This window comes from Aristolochia californica, unplaced genomic scaffold, assembly GCF_029961685.1.
Source record: "Aristolochia californica isolate CCGP_79_NKW_82.1479 unplaced genomic scaffold, dmAriCali1.0.hap1 SCAF_12, whole genome shotgun sequence".
NCBI classification, from domain to species: Eukaryota; Viridiplantae; Streptophyta; class Magnoliopsida; order Piperales; family Aristolochiaceae; genus Aristolochia; species Aristolochia californica.
Window position 1 is genome coordinate 889,519 of NW_027181793.1, and position 14,561 is coordinate 904,079.

General features: G+C 36.7%; 1 protein-coding gene across 1 annotated transcript in view; it reads left to right on the forward strand.

The window, feature by feature from the left end:
- LOC137945481 (alanine--tRNA ligase) overlaps positions 1-12,851 on the forward strand; it is a 30,104-nt gene extending 17,253 nt beyond the window's left edge. Inside the window, exons 13-23 of the mRNA XM_068791378.1 lie at positions 274-396; positions 499-642; positions 731-802; positions 8,984-9,059; positions 9,181-9,323; positions 9,632-9,740; positions 9,828-10,015; positions 10,332-10,421; positions 10,495-10,677; positions 12,015-12,188; positions 12,418-12,851. Of these exons, the coding sequence (XP_068647479.1) occupies positions 274-396; positions 499-642; positions 731-802; positions 8,984-9,059; positions 9,181-9,323; positions 9,632-9,740; positions 9,828-10,015; positions 10,332-10,421; positions 10,495-10,677; positions 12,015-12,188; positions 12,418-12,489 (1,374 nt within the window). The 3' untranslated portion in view covers positions 12,490-12,851. The remainder of the gene's footprint in view (positions 1-273; positions 397-498; positions 643-730; positions 803-8,983; positions 9,060-9,180; positions 9,324-9,631; positions 9,741-9,827; positions 10,016-10,331; positions 10,422-10,494; positions 10,678-12,014; positions 12,189-12,417) is intronic.
- Positions 12,852-14,561: the final 1,710 nt, after the last annotated feature.

Here is a 14,561-nt window from a genome sequence, read left to right on the forward strand (position 1 = left end):
TCATGTACTTAGGTCAGCCAATTCGGCTGCTGATTGGTGCGCTAAATAAACCTCCCCCTCTTCTGTCTCTTGTTGTTAGGGGTGTATCTTCTCTCTTTCAAATAAAATTATCAACATTTAAAAAAAAATGGCATTGTTTAATGTACCTCTTTTGTTCCTTGGAATGCAATAATTAAATTTTCTCATTTAATTTAAATAAAATGATTCTTTGTTCTAACTTTATGATTCCTAATTTTATTTGTTATGTTTGCTAATTTTCTTAATATTTGCTAGGATCATGAGAGCACAATAAAAGCAATTTACTCTGGACATGAGTTCTTGGAGAGTGCCCCATCTGGTGTAGAAGTTGGGCTTGTTTTAGAAAGTACAAGCTTCTATGCTGAACAGGGTGGTCAGGTACCGACTGATCGTGAACCCTTGACTAAAAAAGGCATTAATATGTAAATTGTTCTGACTTTCTGTGTATTTGGCTGATTTGACTCATTGTCCTTGTTCTAGATCTATGATACTGGGTGCATTGAAGGCCCAACTGGAATCTTTCAGGTCAATGATGTTCAAATATACGGTGGCTTTGTTCTCCATATAGGTCATTTTCCTGAGAAGCTTGGTAAACTTTCTATTGGTGATAAAATAATCTGCAAGGTTTGAAAACCTTCTATCTCAGATAATCACGCTCTGGTCTACCTATAAATGTAAATTTTATTTATTTGTTATTTTTACAAACGATCAGGTTGACTACGATCGGCGTACATTGATTGCTCCAAATCATACTTGCACTCACATGCTAAACTTTGCTCTCAGGGTAAGCAGCGATTTACTTTTTTTTTTTTTCTCGAGTAGTTTTTGATATAGCCTTCTTAGATAGTGTAATTCCTGTAAAACAGAAAAAACTCAAGCTTGAAGACAACCGAGAGAGAGAAGTTGAGGGATGAAGTCAGATTTTTTCATTCAATACACAAAAAATCACTTAATATAAACAGCAGATAAGAGAAATTGTTTAAACTACCCATAAGTGTGTTTGACTAAAGCATTCACTTTAATTACAAGAATACCCTTAATCTTGCTATTCCTCAACACTCCCTGTCAAGCTGGAGGAAATTTATCTAGTAGGTTCAGCCTGCTGAACATGACATTGAAGCCTTTCTTCAGTAAGGGCTTTGTTAATACAACACCAATTTGTTTGAAAGATTGAATGTGGAGTAGAAATCTCTCTAGCTAGCATTGCTTCAAGAATAAAGTGACACTCTATTTTTATATGTGTGGTTCTTTCATGAAATACAAGATTACTAGCAATAAAGATAACAACTTTGTTATCATAGTACATTTCCATAGGTTTTTGATACTGAAAACTAAAAACCTTTTTGTTCACATCAACTTACAGACTCCATGTACTTTTCCCTACTGTTCAGCCTCTACACTAGACTTGGCCATAACTGTTTGCCTTTCACTCTTCCAAGTTGCAAGGTTACCACCAATGAAAGTATAGTAAGCACTTGTGGATCATTTTTCAATTTTCTTGCCTACATAATTTGCTTCAAAATAACCAACAACCTTTAAATGCTCTTATGAAACCAAAAATTCAACCATTTTCCCGAAATTTTAAGGTTCTTTAAAGTCCTTAAAACTATTTTTTCTGGAACTTTAAGGTACTTTAAAGAACAACCAAATAACAACTCCCACAGTAGAGCATATGCCAGGACGGCAGTGTACAGTAGCATATAATAACTTCCCAACTAGCCTTCTAAATTCAGTCTTATCCTTCAATTTTATACCTTCATCATAATTTAATTTTGAACTACCTTGATCATGTGAATCATGGTTGCAATCCATTGCTGTGTTTGCTGGTTTTGCTCCCACAATCCTGTCTGTTTCATCAAATCTAAAATGTATTTCCTCTAAGAAAGGACTACAACATCTTTACTATAAACCACTTCAGTGCCTAAAAAATATTTAGTTTGTCTCATGTTCTTTGTTTGAGACTTGGCTTCTTCAATTCCTGTCCTATCACTCTAGATATAACTATGTCATCCACATAGGCAATCAAGATGACAACTCCATTGGGCTTTTTAATGCAGAAATACTGAATGGTCTTAATATCTTCTCTAATAACCAAATCCCAACACAATTCTGCTGAATTTCTCAAACAAGGAGCGTGGACTCTAGTTTAAACCATAAACGGTCTTCTTCTAGACTTCCTTGACACCTCTTTGGGCAAAGGCTCAACTAGAATAGGAGCAAGAATCAACATGAGAAGCTCTAGTGGATCATCACTTTGCACAAAAAAATATGGTTGCTGCTAAGAAACATAGGATATGTGGAAACATATATTTTTGCTTTCAATGACCATGACATTTATACCCTTTTTGAGTTCAGAAGGCCCCTCTAGTAAGGTTGTGTTTTCCTTTTTTCTTTTGCAATAACTTTCACCTTTCTCAAAAAAAAGTTACCATCCCTTAAATAACAACGACAAAAATTAAAATGCTAATAGAGTTCATTCGAGCAATTGAGAAAATGTTTAAAAAAATTCTACACCGTAGCGGGAGGGAATGCTAATGGAGTTCATTCTTCAGCCAACTGGTGTAATACCTGACGGGAGCTCACACAAACCTCAAGTTTTGCTTGGACTATAAGGCTTGCATCTCCTTTTGTATGACATTTTGTGTCACTTTGTACCTGTCTTGAGAATAACAGTATAGATAACAAGCATACAAATTTTGCATATGAAGGGGACAAAGAGTCGTAAGTGACAAAATCAGAGATGGATGCTGAGTACAAGATTTGATTCCTATTTTGATGGCAATTGGCAGATTTAAATCAAATGTTGAATCTTGTGGCGGATCTTTAGACAAATTAGGTGATGACGAGGGCTTCGTAGGAAATGATGGACTGCATGAAGGAGATATGTAGCTAATTGCTATTTAATGTAGGTAAACCCGCAATGGTTTATGAGGTTGTGGCTGGTCTTTAAGTGGCACCGAATCAAACACCATGGGAAGTGGTGTAGGAAGCGGAGGCTCCCCTAGTAGATTAACCTGATCAGAAATGTGTGCTAAAAATGTGATAGCAGCTGAGACATACATCTTCATATTGGCTGGATCATAGCACTGGTATTCTATTTGGATCCATGAATAACCTACACAAATACACTTCGCAACACGTGGAGATAGTTTATCTCGAGTTGGAGAAAAAGAAAGAACAGAACATACACAACCAAAGATTAGGAAGGTACAAAAAATAAGACACAATACTTTTAAAGTGATGTCACCTTTCAACACATCATATAGAAGACGATTAATTAGATAACAGGTAGAAAAAATTGCATCTCTCCAATAAATTTTGGGCATTCATCTGAACATTAGGTTCAAGCAGCATCAAGTAAATGTCTGTTTTTTATTTTTGCATGAAGTAGAAACACGAAAATTTTGATGTATTATACCATTCAATGCATAGAAAGATTGATAAAAAATACTCAAATATCGTTTGGCATTGTCTGAGTGCAACTCACATATATGAGAAGAAAACTAAACTTATGTTTTTGCATAATTTTTTTTTATCCAAAATTTCAGATTTGTCCTTTAAATAAAAATAACCATGTGACTCCACTAAAATTATCTAAAATTGATAGAAGAGAGAGAAGAAATAGAGGAAAGAAGAAAAGACTGATGCAATGAGAGAGAGAGAAAGCTGCAACGTGCAATAGCCTCATTAGGGAAATATATTGACCCCTAACAATTTTTATTAAGTCATTAAGCTAGACATTATAAAAGACAAATATACCCCTCATCACTTATGCATATACACCAATTTGTATAATGAGTAGGCAATTACAATTTTATCCCATCGAAAGCATTGCTTTTCCTTTTTTTTTTTTTTTTTGATAAAGATGTATTTATATTAACAAGAGAAAAGCATTGCTTTTCCTTTAATAATCACTACTTTCTAAATCGTTGCTTTTCCTTAATAAGGCTTTTTACTTGATATATATGTTTAACTATTAGTATTTTTCCCTAAACATTCCTCAAGTTGGGGCATATATATCAAGTAACCCCCAACTTATTACATAAATTACTGAACTCTCGTCTTCCAAGGCAACATGTCTCCAATCTGGTACGTGGCAACAAACGCTAATGATAGCATCACATACAAAGTGAAGATTAACTCTATATGCTTCATCTTCTTGTGTAGAATTGGGTTGCTAGCAATAAAGATTGGTGGCTGTTATCACACTTTAGTACCGTTGGATCATCAGATTTAAATCTGAATCCTTTAAAATTGATTTCACCTACATAAGTTCACTCCCCATGTGAACCATAGCACGATACTCATTATCAACACTTGGATGAACTATAGCAATTTGTTTTTTGTTCTCCCAAGTTTATGAGATTGCCTCCAACAAATATACAAAAACATATAGTTGTTTTTCTATCCACCTTGGAACATGCATAATATGCATCTATTACCTCTCAACATTCAAGTCTCAATGGGGTTTATAGAATCACTCTTTATTGGGAGCTCCTTTCAAATAACGTAGAATTCTGTGAGCTACTTCAAAATGAAGCTTGCAAAGGTTCTCCATATATAGACTCACTACAGTGACTCAAAATGAAATATTTGGCTTGGCCACTGTCACATAAATCAACTGACCTACTTGTCTCTAGTACATTTTCTTGAGGGACTCTTCATAAAAAAATTATAACCAACTTCTATAGGTATCTCTTATGGTTTATCTCCTAGTGCTCCATACTCATGCAACATGTTAGTTACATACTTCTTTGAGACATTATTAAACCTTCCTTGCACTTAGCAACCTCAATTCCCATAAAATATTTCAATGCTCCAAGTTCCTTAGTTTAAAAATGTATTTTGAGATACTCGTTTACTTCAATTTCCTTAGTGTCACTTCCAAATAACACAACGTCTTCGCCATATACTACATGTACCTCAACTCCAAAAGATTGATGCAAAACAAATAGGGAAATGATCATAATGATTCTTTGTAAAGCTAAAAGATGTCACAACTGTACTAAATTTGTCAAACCATGCCCTTAGATTTTGCTTCAAAACATGGATGAATTTATGCAATTTACATACCTTTCTAGTCTCTGTTAAGTTGTGGAGCCTAGTTTATATTGATTGTTGTGTCATTAAGTGTAGTTTGGGGATTTCACACTTGTAATCCGGTTGCCCAATTCTCTTAATATATGGGGGTGCCGTTGTTAGGGTTTTATCACCTTGACGATCATCATCACCGAGAAGGAGCTGGAGTTGTAGCCCGAGAGAGGTTAGAGAAAACGCTTGTAAGTGTGTGCGATCTCTCTTGTAAACTATTTCATCTTCATAGTGGATTACTATAGCGGCGGAAGGCAGGACATAGTCTCACCTCAAGGCAAACCTGTATAAATCTTGTGTGTGTTTGTTTGCTTTTTTTCCTTCTTCCTCGATTATTATTATTGCTCTCATTAGTTTGGAATTAGGGCGCTTAATTCCTAAAAAGTGGTATCAAAACTTTGGTTCGTGTTTGAAAGCAATGATTGGCGGAGAAGGATCGACACTTGGAATCAACAAGTTCGATTGTACGGATTTTGCGTTTTGGAGGATGCAGATAGAAGATTATCTGTACAATAAAAAGCTGCACGCACCACTTCTGGATATGGAACCAGAAGGTATGAAAGACGATGAGTGGAATCTCATCGATAGACAAGTGTTGGGAGTAGTCTGGTTAACACTGTCGAAGAATGTTGCTCACAACGTGGCGTCGGTTAAAACTACAGTGGGGATGATGAAGATTTTGTCCGACATGTGAAAAGACTTCTACAAATAATAAGGTACATCTCATGAAAAAACTCTTCAATTTAAAGATGACAGAAAATACATCAGTGGCATCACATTTGAATGAGTTTAGCATAATTATCAACCAATTGACCTCCGTTCAAATTAAATTTGATGATGAGGTTCGTTCTTTAATTCTTTTGGCGTCTCTGCCAAATTGTTGGGAGCCTATGAGGGCTACGGTCAACAACTCTTTAGGCAACGGGAAGTTAATCTTTAATGATGTTCGAGATACCATTCTCGTGGAGGAAGTTTGTAGAAAGGACTCTGGAGAATCGTCAACATCTAATTTTGCCCTAAGTGTCGATACTAGGGGCAAGAATTTCGAGAGGAATTCCAACAAGGACAACAGTAGAGGGAAGAAAGGAATGGAAGAAATGTGGAGTGTTGGAATTGTGGTAAGTCTGGTCACATAAAGAAGAACTGCAGAGCACCGAAAACGGATGAAAAGAAAAACAATGTTGAAAATGCGGTTACTGAAGAGGTATAAGATGCTTCACTCTTGTCGGTTGATAACTCTATTGATTCTTAGGTGTTAGATTCAAGAGCTTCTTTTCACACCACCGCACATCGTGAGCTCATGAAGAATTATATTGCTAGAGATCACGGGAAGGTGTATCTTGTTGATGGAGACCCTTTGGATATTGTCGGTAATCCATGTGGGACTATTCCTTAACAAAGTTAATAGGGTGAGATTTGCCCTAATTTTCAGTGACTAGAATAAGAAGTAATGTGGGCAGTTTTTCATTTTTTGCTGCTGCACTTTTCATCTTCTCCTATTCTTGACTTCTTCATGTGTTGAAGTGGTTGAAGGTGACTTAACAATGGTACTAGGATTAGAAACTTGTAAACGTGGTTTAAGCCCTACAGGTGAGCTTCAAGAAGTGGTTGAATGTTAAAGCCTCCTTCCTGCTGAGTCACCTCCTTAGAATGTAAAACAAGTTGATTCTTTATGCAAGTTCTGCAGGAATGTTGAGGGAGAGGTGGATCAATTACGATTGCATTGGTCTTTTAGCTTTGAAATTTTGGAGTGCTACTCTATGGAAGTTTGGTTTTAGCTGGTGTTTTCTCGGCCTCATACAAATTTTATAGGGTCAAAACTGGCGCCAAAGGATGCCTTTTGATGTCTCAGATATATGGAAATCTGCAATAGCAGATAAAGTGGTTTGCAATTATGAAGTCCTTTTGCTCTTTCAAGGGCACCTCTATCTGTGATAGTTGGAGCAATCTGGCAATCTGGCAATCATGCAATTTGGGACGAAGGTTCAAGTAATGAAGAAGTGGACTCCCCCGGAGGTTGGTTACCTTAAGTTGAATTTTGATAGCTCTTCTCTTGGCAATTCGGGGATCGCTAGATTTGGGGGAGTGATTTCGGATCCATCTGGCAATCAGTGTTTCTCTTATGCTGGCCCGTTAGGCATCTCCGATTCAACGTCGGCGGAGCTATATGGCCTCCTTAATGGGCTCCGCGTGTTCAGAGACAATTGCAGTGGTCCAATTCACACTGAAGGGGACTCCAAGGTGGTCATTGGATGGTGCGAGCGTGCTTCCCTTCTGTCGTAGCGGCATTGGGACATCTTTTAGGAGATTTTAGATATTACCTCACTCTTTTCTTGTATTTGGTCTCACATTCCGAGATCTACAAATTCGGCAGCAGATGTGCTTGCCAAACAGGGAGTGTCTTGTTAGGGATCTACTCCCTCTTCCTTTGTAATTTTTCTCTTGTTAATATAATACATCTTTATCAAAAAAAAAAAAAAAAAAGGATGAGGGAAAGGGTAGGACAGTCTACAACTCAGCAATTTCAAAAGGGGAAGAGGGGGTTGTGGGAATATTGCAAACTTCTTTATCTTGAGATAAGGCATATAAAGACCTTCCTCCGATCGCACTCTCTTTGATCAGAATGCATTGGAAGATTGGGGCTTTGTTTTCAAATCCCCATGGGTCCACGTACGTAGCTTGGTCCCCTCCCCCTGCTAATTAAAAAATGAGGAGTTTTGATGGGAGCTCCATCGGCAACCCAGGTCTGGAAGAGATGAGCTTAGTATAATATTGATGACATATTCTGGTCCTCCTGGTTGTAAAGACGCAGCTGAAGTAGAGATTACTTTTTTATAGCATCCCGAAGATCTATTTACAACACTTTTCATGCCAGGTAGTGGTTGAAGGTGACTCGGCAATGGCGATAAGTTGGATGAATGGTGATGCATAAGCCACCACAGTCTGTGGTACATTTACTTGGAAATTAAAGATTTGTGCGGCCCATTGCTGGTTGCACGATTGCATACTCCTAGAGAAGTGAATAATAGCTGACAGCTTGGCAAAAGAGGGCTCTTCTCGCTCAATCTACTGTAATTGGGAGCTTTTTCTCTATTGCATAGGGAGGCTCCTTTGTTGTATTCTCTATTAGCACTAAATAAAGCTTCACCATTTCAAAATAAAAATGCTTGAGGAGGGGCGAATCCCTCCTTTTCTAGCATTGCCAGAGGTGGACACCTCTCCCATTCAGAAACAGAGGGAAGACTGCCCTTTTTCCCTTAGCTGCTCTTTGCTGTTGAACGCAGAGTAGAAGAGGGGAGAGAGGCACCCCACTCCCCTTATAAAACCCTCTCCGTGTGTAAAGAGGAGAGGGGTGCCTCCATCCCTCTTCTTCTCTCACTGCCTTTCCCGCCATGAGTGAATGAGGGGGAGCCACTCCCCTCTTCCTCCATTCTCTCATGCTGGAGAGTGAAAATAGAGAAGAGGGGAAAGAAGCCTACTTGTGGTCAAAGAAAATGGATTAGCCCTTTTTATTTGATCTTGATTTCGATGAAATTTATGAATGCCTGTTTTACTCTTAATTTTAATTGATCCTGTCCACTATATTCAAAATTTAGCCATATTGGAAAAAAACGGCAATTAGATGGCTGTAATTGGAATTATGCTAAGGAGGTTGTATTTGAAAATTACCTTTTCTTAAGGCATTGTTCCAATGAATGTGCCTTCCATGCATGTCATGCCTCTTGAAATATTTAGCATTCTTGGTGAAGATGCATCATCTAGTGGAGCATTGCACTGTTATGGGGATCTCAGCTCCATGATAGATGGCACTTGCTTAAATTTTTCCTCAACTTAATTCTTTTTCTAATTTTCCTCACTTTTTTGAATTACACAGGAAGTACTTGGTGATCATGTAGATCAAAAGGGTTCCTATGTGGGTCCTGAAAAGTTGCGCTTTGATTTCTCTCATGGTAGTATTTATGTGTTGTTCTTTCTTATGTTCAATATATATATATATATATATTGTTCTTTCTGTTTTGCTGTTCAAAACTCAAAGCAAGGCCTTCTTTGAAGCTCTTGCAATTTAAACAGGAAAGCCCGTTGATCCTAATGATTTGAGAAGAATTGAGGCAATTGTGAATCAACAAATTAAGGATGAGTTGGATGTATTTGCAAGTGAGACTAACCTTGCTGATGCCAAGCGCATTACAGGCTTACGTGCTGTCTTTGGTGAAGTACGTTGTCTTTACCTTTTATGTTCAGTTAGAAAGTCAGCTCCCTGCCTTATGACCATAGAATTGCTCACTTATTATTGAATACAGCAATTGTATATATATTTTGTTGTCATTTATTAGAGTCCTATATATTCGGTTGACTATCCTTATCCAATTTGGAAAGGGTCTGGATTACATGGGCTACCATGTATGTTAAAGGTCTCCATTTCTGTTCTATAAACTGGTGCTGTCATATACAAGGAAAATATGTAGTTGCTAAAAAGAAAATTGGTTATATTGATTTATCTGATATTTGTTTTTGGTTTTAGGTGTATCCTGATCCTGTCAGGGTTGTCTCAATTGGAAGAAAGGTGCAAGAAATCCTTGCTGATCCTGATAACAAAGAATGGTTGTCAATTTCAACGGAACTCTGTGGAGGTTAATTAATAAAATGTGCTATTTTCTATGTTCAATATTTCCTATGGATGTTTCTTTTGTCGGCTGATTATGTTAAAATTTTCACAGGGACTCACATTTCAAATACTCGGGAAGCTAAAGCATTTGCTCTGATGTCTGAGGTTAATATTGGTGAAGGGAAGAGAAGAATTATTGCTGTCACAATGGACTGTGCTTTTGGGGCATTTGAATTGGCACATTCTATTGAGAGAGAAATTAGTGATGCAAGTAAAGCAGAAAGAAGTTCCCTCGCAGAGGTACCCTCCTTTAGTTTTCTTCATATTTTTTATGCTTCATAGTTGTCTTTCATTTTTCTTGAGTCATTGTACATGTCGTTTGGAATGTTGAGTGGATACATTACTAGTAACATTAACTGTTGGTTGAAACAACACTAACGGGTGTACCTGAGGTAAACATATCACTCTGCTTTTTTAATTAGGATGATTACACCTTCAGTGTCTAGTGCATTCACCAAAAGTCTTTTGTAATAAATTTTATACTGGCATTCTTTATTTTTTTCAGTAACTATTGAGCTATCTGTGCGTTTGTAACTTCTTATAATTTTCTGAGCAGGTTGTACCTTCTCTAAAAAACCAGATAGAGCAAGCAGATATTCCTGCAGCGATCAAAGCAAATCTAAAGGAAAAAGTTGCAAAGTTAGATGTGAGTAGCAGGATCTACTTAATATCTATTTTTATCTCTCAAAGCTGAATCTTCTTGTCACTTCATTTAATAGGCTGAACTGAGGAAGGCACAGAAGCAACTTGGCCAAGGGAACACTGAGAAAGCGATGAAAGAAGCAACTGAAATTGCAGAGGCTGCAATTAGAGAAGGCAAAGCTTTCTGTGTTGTTCAGGTAGATGTAGGTGCTGATGCCACTGCTGTACGTGAAGCTGTTCTCAAAGTTGTGCAGCAAAAGGTTACTAACTTCTTCTCCAAATCTCAAGTCTTTCTTCATTACATCCTGCAATGATCCATGAGGCTTAGAGGCTTCCAGTATAAGCACCATTGGCTTGCACTATTAGCTAAAATTGCATCTAACAGTTAGTAGAAACTAGGTCCAGCGAAACTTTTGTTGCACACTTTGTTGTATTTTATGGTTGCCCTTGGTCTCCTCTCATCATGTCTCTACTATTTGGTCATAGATGAGATTACTACATCCATAAACACTACTCATGGATGAAATTATTACATCCATAAACACTAATGCATCTTAATTTTTTATATTTGTTGTATAAAGGCTTATATGTTATTTAGATTGAAAGGGTAGTTTTTTTTGTAGTGAAGATAATATATTTTAAACCTCTTTTTTCGAAGAAGTGATTTTATTAAGCCTGGAGAAGGCAAGAGATACTACAAACTGAGAATTAAAATCAACTAGCACACTTACAAATAGGTTAGCTTTCTTGCATTTGCAAGAGTTAGATTCTCCCCTGTATAATTTTTCATTAATAAATCCTGAGTAGCTGGTATTACTAATTTATTTGCAAGTCTATACTCTGCAAGAGAGCAACTGACCCACTATGAGGATCCGTCTGGAGCCCATTTAGGCTTTCTAAGCTCTTCCTTATGCAACCTGGCCAGGTCAGCCAAGTAATTGTCAAAACTTGGTCAACCAGGTTTGACTAGTTCCCAGTTCAGTGATTTCTTAGACACCATAATGGGACCAGGAATCTCTCCCCTATATGACCTAGCCAGGTCAGCCTAGTAATTGTCAACACTTAGTCAGCCAAGTTTTGACTAGTTCCTGGCTTAGTGCTTTCTTAGGCTCTGTAGAGGGACCGGGTCCTGTCGGCAGAGTTCAACTAACCAGTCTGATTCGAGTCTGATAACTGTCTGAAATGTCTGAAATGGTTTTTGTGATACCGCCTGGCTTTGGCATACATTTTATGTAAACTCGTTATGGTAGCATCTGGCACTGTACTTGTAAACTAGCAAATATGATATTTCATTGTAGTATTTATTTTCAACCCTTCTGTTTATCATTTGCTTGCCATTATTAGTGAAATAGTTGGTCACAGAATTCAAGATGATTGTCTCCTGTTATTTAATATTTCCAAATCCACTGGGCTTCTAAGAGTCATCCCTAGTTTAGCATTTACAGTAGCAGAAGATGCTGTGTTTTTATTTTTATTTTTTATTTTTTATTTTTTTGAATGGTACAAGATGTTGTCTGTCGTTCAATACAACTACAATTTAATTATGCTTCCAGTGTTCAACTCTTAACCTAGATTTGCTTGTTCTTCAAATTTACAGGGGATATCAATCATGGTTTTCAGTAAGGACAAGGCAACAAACAGGGCTGTAGCATGTGCTGGTGTACCTTCTGAAGGCGAAAGGAGAGTTTCAGATGCCTCTTCCTGGTTGAAGGCGGCCCTTGCTCCTGTCAAAGGCAAGGGTGGAGGAAAGCCTGCATTTGCACAAGGCCAGGTAACCAACTCAATTATTTGCTTTAATCAGATTTCTTGACAAAAAAACATCAGCTTAACATAGAAAGTGCAAAGAACACCTGAAAAAATAAGTTTTTTGGGTACCTCATTTTACTTAAATTATGGAAATGGAATGAGACTGCTGACGTGCTGGAAGAAATGTTTGTTGTACTTTAAGATTTTTGACATGCATAGGTAACAACAGTAAGTCTCCTTGGGTTGTCTTTCAGGCGACGAATGCATCACATATGGAAGAAGCAATCACTGTGGCGACACAATTCGCTTCAATGAATTTGAAATAAGAACAAAACGACACTGGTAAACTAGTCGACTGTTTTGCTATCCATATTGGATATCATGTAACATGATTAATTTTAGGTAAGTTAAAGGAGATAAAGTGTAGAATTCCAAAAATAAGACAGATTTTATGAAGAGCAAATGACCCCAAAGAAATTAAAGTGACAACTGCTTTGTTTTTGTTTTGCTTTTGAAATTTATACTTTGTTACTACGTTAATGTTGTTCTGTTGCAAGTATATATATCTGTTGCGATTCAGCTCTTCACAAATGAAATATAAGCCAGTGAAGTTGAATGCTGTGAAATCTTAGAAAGTGAAGATATAAACTGTAAATAAGATGATGTTTAATATTTATGGCACATTGGACTGGTGGTTTCGTTCAAAAAGATTGATTACTTGCAGTCACTCTTACATAGCAATTGTTTACTCTTTTGAGAAGAGTTGTGTTAAGTAGTTGAGAAATTAGGCGAGTAAGAGAGGGACTACCTCTTGGTGAAAAAGAATTGTTTACTATCAGCATTCAAAACATACGACCAAGAGTTCAGAAGCTATTTGTGGCAGAGGGTGTTTGTGCCAATTTGAAGGTTTAAGAAAATTCTATTAATGGAAATTTTTTGGGTATTTGTGCCAATTTGGGGAATGCGAGTGTGAAAGATTGTAAGGACAATGACTAGGTGAGGTCAATTTACAATATTACCTCTACTTTAAGTGAAAACCTTAATTGTCTCTATCTCCTATTCTGTCCCTTTTAAATGAAATTTGGTCTGTAGATAAAGTTTGGCATGTAGAATAAGATTATATCAAGAAATATAAATAATAATAATATATAATGACTAAAATATCCTTATTCTCGTTTTACAACATTCTCCCTCGAGTTGGAGAGTATATCTCAATTTGTAGCAAAAATTCAGGAATTCACGTTTTCCTAGTGTTTTAGTTAGGATATCATCGAGTCGATTACTAGATTGAACATAAGGAGCTCGTTTGTGTTAACAAGCTGAGCTCGATCGAGTTATGATTCGGTTCAAAAGCTCGTGAGCCGGCTTTTTAATGGGCTCGGGGGGGGGGGGGGGGGGGGGGGGGGATTCTTCCTCCTCTCGTCACCGCCGAGCCCCTCTATCTGTTGTTGTCGCCGTCGACAGTTGCTTGCCGGCTGCTTGGTTCCATTTTTTCCTTCAATTTCTTCCTCCCCTCGTCTACCTTTGCCTTTATTTTCGTTGTCGTCGTCATCCCCGACGACAGGTTTTGCACCGCTAAAGCCCTTCCCTCAACATCGTCTCGGCGGAGAAAACCAAAAACCAAACCAGAGATCATAAGCAAGTGGAAAAAAAACAGTCGGCGGTGACGAGTAGTGGCTCTTGAAGAAATTAAAAAAATATTTTAGTAAAAATACATTTTTAGGGACTATTAGTGATTTTTTTTTGTTAAAAATACATTTTTAGTAAAAATACGTTTCTAGGGACTATTAGTGCATCATGTTTTTTGGGAACATTTTTCTAATTGAAAATTCTTATTAAAAAAATCATATAATTTTCTAACTAAGATTTTCCTGCCAATAAGGGCAAGAAAATCGTATAAAAAAATTTTAAATAAATATTTGACAATTGATGTTGTAATACTTTTATCATGAGGCAATTTTTATAACAATTTTGTGTTTGGCATTTTATTTGATTAAAAAATTATCAATAAGTATAGTAATATATTAGATTGATTATAAATTTTTATTTATTTTCCTTGAAGAGGCAATAAGAGGTCCATTTAACTTTCTTAAGAAAATTTTAAAATATTTCTTGTAATTTTCTAGTAAGTCACTAATAGTAATATGATTTTATTTAAAGGACTTTTTGGTAATATGTAACATAGAAAATATTTTAAATTTTTCCTAGAATATAAATTTTCAACTAGGGCACTAAGGTGGTCATAGTAAATTTATGGCCAAATTTAAAAATTACAAAATAAGCTAAACAACATTTGAGGTAAAAAAGATTAATATTGGTGCGTTCTAATCCATTATTGAGATTCAATCCAGAACCTCCTTATCATTCTTTTTTTAAAATGTATGCATAATTTTATATA